Below are 3696 nucleotides of genomic sequence, written 5' to 3'. Positions count from 1 at the left end.
AACTCTCCAAAATTAGGATTAAAAATGTACCCAATAGGGACCAAATAAGAACATGAGACACTAACTAGGGTGTCTTATCCTTAGAATTACTTAGGTATCACCAGCCTAAGGAACTTTGATTTTCATAGGTTGAGAGGAAGTGTGCCTCTACATAGCTAAGAGTAACATTGCAAAAGTAGGCAGATTCTGTATCAAGAGTTTTTTTTCCTAAGAAAGTTAAATGTTGTATATCTTTATATTATGTTCTTTGTTGGGGGAGAAAGCACTTTAAAGGTTACATCAGTGATGCCAGAAACAACTCAAAGCTCCCAAAACTCAGGGATATGGGGGTAAGAATGGCCTCTCCACAACGAGGTTGCAAAAACTATCTATTCCTGAATATAATTGAGGTGGATAACAATTCTAAACAGACCCAACACTTAATTAGCTTAAAAACACAAAAGACAGACCCAAATGAGTTTTTTATTGAACAATTCTCTCTTGTGTTAAAGAAAATAATACAGATTCAGGGCTATAGCATATATAGGTTGTGTTTGGAAATATCCTGATTATTTAATGCAAATTCTTAAAATAGTGTATTCAAAGCATTGTATGCATCTCATCCATGATACATATTTGGATTAAGCGGAATGAAAAAGACCTGTAACAGAAACCAAATAATTTTTAACAATAAATGAATGAGTAAAAACTGATGGACTCAACTCAGTAAAACGTCCTTTTACACTAATCCTTGGTAGTCAGCCTCCCTGAATTTGGTGTGCTTACGAGTGCTCTGAAGGGTATGGAAGACCATGGATGCGTTGGAGGGCCGGCTGTAGTGTGGAGAGCTGACATAGGTTTGACTTCCCACCAGAGTTTCTTGCCCAGCTTGATTCTGTAATATTCTTTTCTCCCTAGACTTCTGTTTTTCTTGGTCTTCACAACACTTTCTACATATAAAAATTTACGACTAAAGAACTCTTTAAAGTACAGAGATAGTATTTTTGTTGGAGGAGTGGCTTGGTGGGCTACAAGATGTTTGCATAACTAAAAAATGTTTTCTTGTTAGAACTGGTTTGAAAACTTGATGTGTGTTGGAAGGTTTTAAAAATTCAGGGTTGGGACTGCCAGCAAGGTCAGTTTTGCTGTGTTGGCCTTAGTTCTAGTAAGGATCTAGCATCGGAAGGTTTATAAGGCTGGCTTTTCCTAGGAGAATTGTGGCAAAAAACAAAAATTCCAAAAACAAATAAGGGAAAAATCTTTCCTAGACTTAATTACTCTTTGCATCAGGTCTAAGAACTGGCAACCTTACATTCAAATAAAAGAGCCATCATTTCCTTTGGGGTATTGGGAACCAATATTAGGAGATGAGATAAATGTGTTCAGAATTTCTCAGTGAAATTCTGAAAGCCGTTCAGCATCCATGCTCCTCTTCGCATCTAACCAGCTCCGTTTCTCCCCAAGAACTATCGATGACTGAGGAGGCTCAACAAAGGGACCTAAAGCTCCTCTAAGTGAAAAGAGATGGGCAAACAATCACTTCCTGCAAGAGAGAGCTGGCTAAAGATGAGAATGAGGGAATCTGCTCTCTATCCAATGGAGAGTGTTTCCTGCTGCACCCTGGACCGAGGCACATAGTCATTTCCAGCCTCTCCATGTGGTGGAAGACAGGGTCTCTGCTCTGCTGCCCAGGTGATGCTCCAGAGGGACACATTTCCGTTTGGTATGGGGTGGCTGACACGACTCATGTCTGCAGGAGGTGGGCCGGCTGAAGACGAGAGAGACTTACTCAGCCTGTGCCCACCAAGAAGTATACAGAAAGGATGTCCCTGGCATCCACAGACTACTGGGCGAACCACACTGCGGAAATGAAAACTAGTGTACACGATTTAAATTGCCTTAAACAAACAAGCAAACAAACGGCCCAGTCATTGGAAACTGGAATGTGGAGTGCAACCCTGGAAAACTCAGACCCTTGCTAACAAGGGTGAACACTGCATGCTCTGATCTCCTTCTTGTCTTTGCAGCTGGTAAACTGGGAGCTTTTGAACCTCTTCTTTACAGTCATGTAGCGTTCCTGAATCCCACCTCCACACAGTTTGGTGCATTCCGACCAGGCTGTCCACGGGCGCATCCTACAGCCTGTAAGCATGAGAAGGCCTGGTTAGGCTAGCAGAGAAATTGGGGGCAGAACAGGGGTGCTGAACCCTAGTAAACAACTGTCAAATCAAGTATTCTGGGCTTCTCCCCTGCTCTTGTATGTAATGGGTTGTTGAATTAAATAATGGTTAGAGTTCTTACTGGGGACTGTTAGCTCATAGATGATGGACTGTAAAAAATGGCCATAAATACTTTGCAGCTCTTCCCATCAAGGGGCAGAATCTATTTCTCCACCTCTTGAATCTGGGCTTGATTTTAAGACTTGCTTTGGCCAATGGGATGTGAACAAACCTGGTGTGAGAAAAGCTGCTGGTGATCCTTCCACGACTATATAAGAAAGCCTGGCTCTACTGTTGTCAAGGTCATGTGGAGAAACCCCCCGCCTTCCTATCTGAGGCCCAGAAATAATGCAGGTGAGGCTGGTCTAAAACTCTGAGTCCTAGTTAAGCCATCGGCTGACTGACCATATGAATGAGGCTAAGCTAGACCTCAGAAGACTCATCCAGCTCAGACAGCCCAAGTCACTGAACCACAGAATCATGTTAATAAATGACTCTTAAAAAGCCACTGTTTCGGGGTGGCTTGTCAATGCGGCAACCGCTCAAGTTGCAGTTAACCACTTCTTTCTCTTATGCTTTGCTCCCCAAATACTTAGCTTCCCAAATACTAAGTAAACCAGTCTAATTTATTATTTTTCATACAAAAACATGTTCCTACCAAAGGAAACTTCCTTGACCCCAGATAGTAGGTTAGATCTTTTTAAAAAATGTTTCCTTGGTGCTCTGTATGTGACTCCTTTGTAGAACCAGTCACCTTTATAATGATTCAATAGTGTATTAAGTTTCATGGAGGAAAAAACCATGGCCTGGTGCCTGCCTGGCGCATGGCTGGGCTTAATGAAAGTTTGTTGACTGGCTGGCTGACTGATTACCATGTGCAACGGACATTTTAATATGCACACAGCTTCCCAAAGGAAAGATAGTGGACTATCATTTAGCTCCTCATATCTGCATTTCTTACATTGCCGTAGGTGGTGGTAGGATGTCTTAAGGAAGAGAAAGAAAAAGGGGGTAATTTGAGCTATGCCTTTAAAAATAGTTAAGTTCACCATGCCATTAATCTTCACGTTTACACAGGTACCTTCCTCACCGACTCCAGGGCATCCAAAGACCATCCATTGGTTTGTACCCAAGACTGAACCATGAATCCTCCCAAATCATTGTTTCATTGTTTTGTCGATGATCTTGCTTGGCTTGGACCAACTTATTCAGCAGTGAAGCCCCAGATGGGGATTTTATTTTTTTAAATAACTGGCCTCTGTGCCTCTTTTGCTACTTCCAAACCACTCAACATGTCCATCAAAGTCGTACTCTTGCTTAAAATCCTCACCCACAGAACCAAGACTCAAATCCTCAGCAGGCCACAAGACCTCTGGTCTGGGCCCTACCTCTCCACCATGGTTTCTTTCCTCTCCCTTTGTACTCTGCTCCACTGCATCCCATTTATCGTTTAAACGTACCATGCTCTTTGGTATCTCTGTACCTGTGCATTACTATT

At 42.3% G+C, this 3696-nt stretch overlaps 1 protein-coding gene across 2 annotated transcripts in view; it reads right to left on the bottom strand.

Moving 5' to 3' along the window:
- Positions 1 to 442: 442 nt before the first annotated feature.
- SPON1 (spondin 1) overlaps positions 443 to 3696 on the bottom strand; it is a 229932-nt gene continuing 226678 nt past the window's right edge. For both annotated transcript variants that reach the window (XM_015596503.2, XM_015596502.2), the window contains one exon: positions 443 to 2121. In XM_015596503.2, the coding sequence (XP_015451989.1) occupies positions 1958 to 2121 (164 nt within the window). In that variant the 3' untranslated portion in view covers positions 443 to 1957. The remainder of the gene's footprint in view (positions 2122 to 3696) is intronic.

The sequence above is a fragment of the Pteropus alecto genome, unplaced genomic scaffold (assembly GCF_000325575.1).
Source record: "Pteropus alecto unplaced genomic scaffold, ASM32557v1 scaffold461, whole genome shotgun sequence".
In the NCBI taxonomy this organism is placed as follows: Eukaryota; Metazoa; Chordata; class Mammalia; order Chiroptera; family Pteropodidae; genus Pteropus; species Pteropus alecto.
This window is presented reverse-complemented; position numbering and strand designations above follow the sequence as displayed.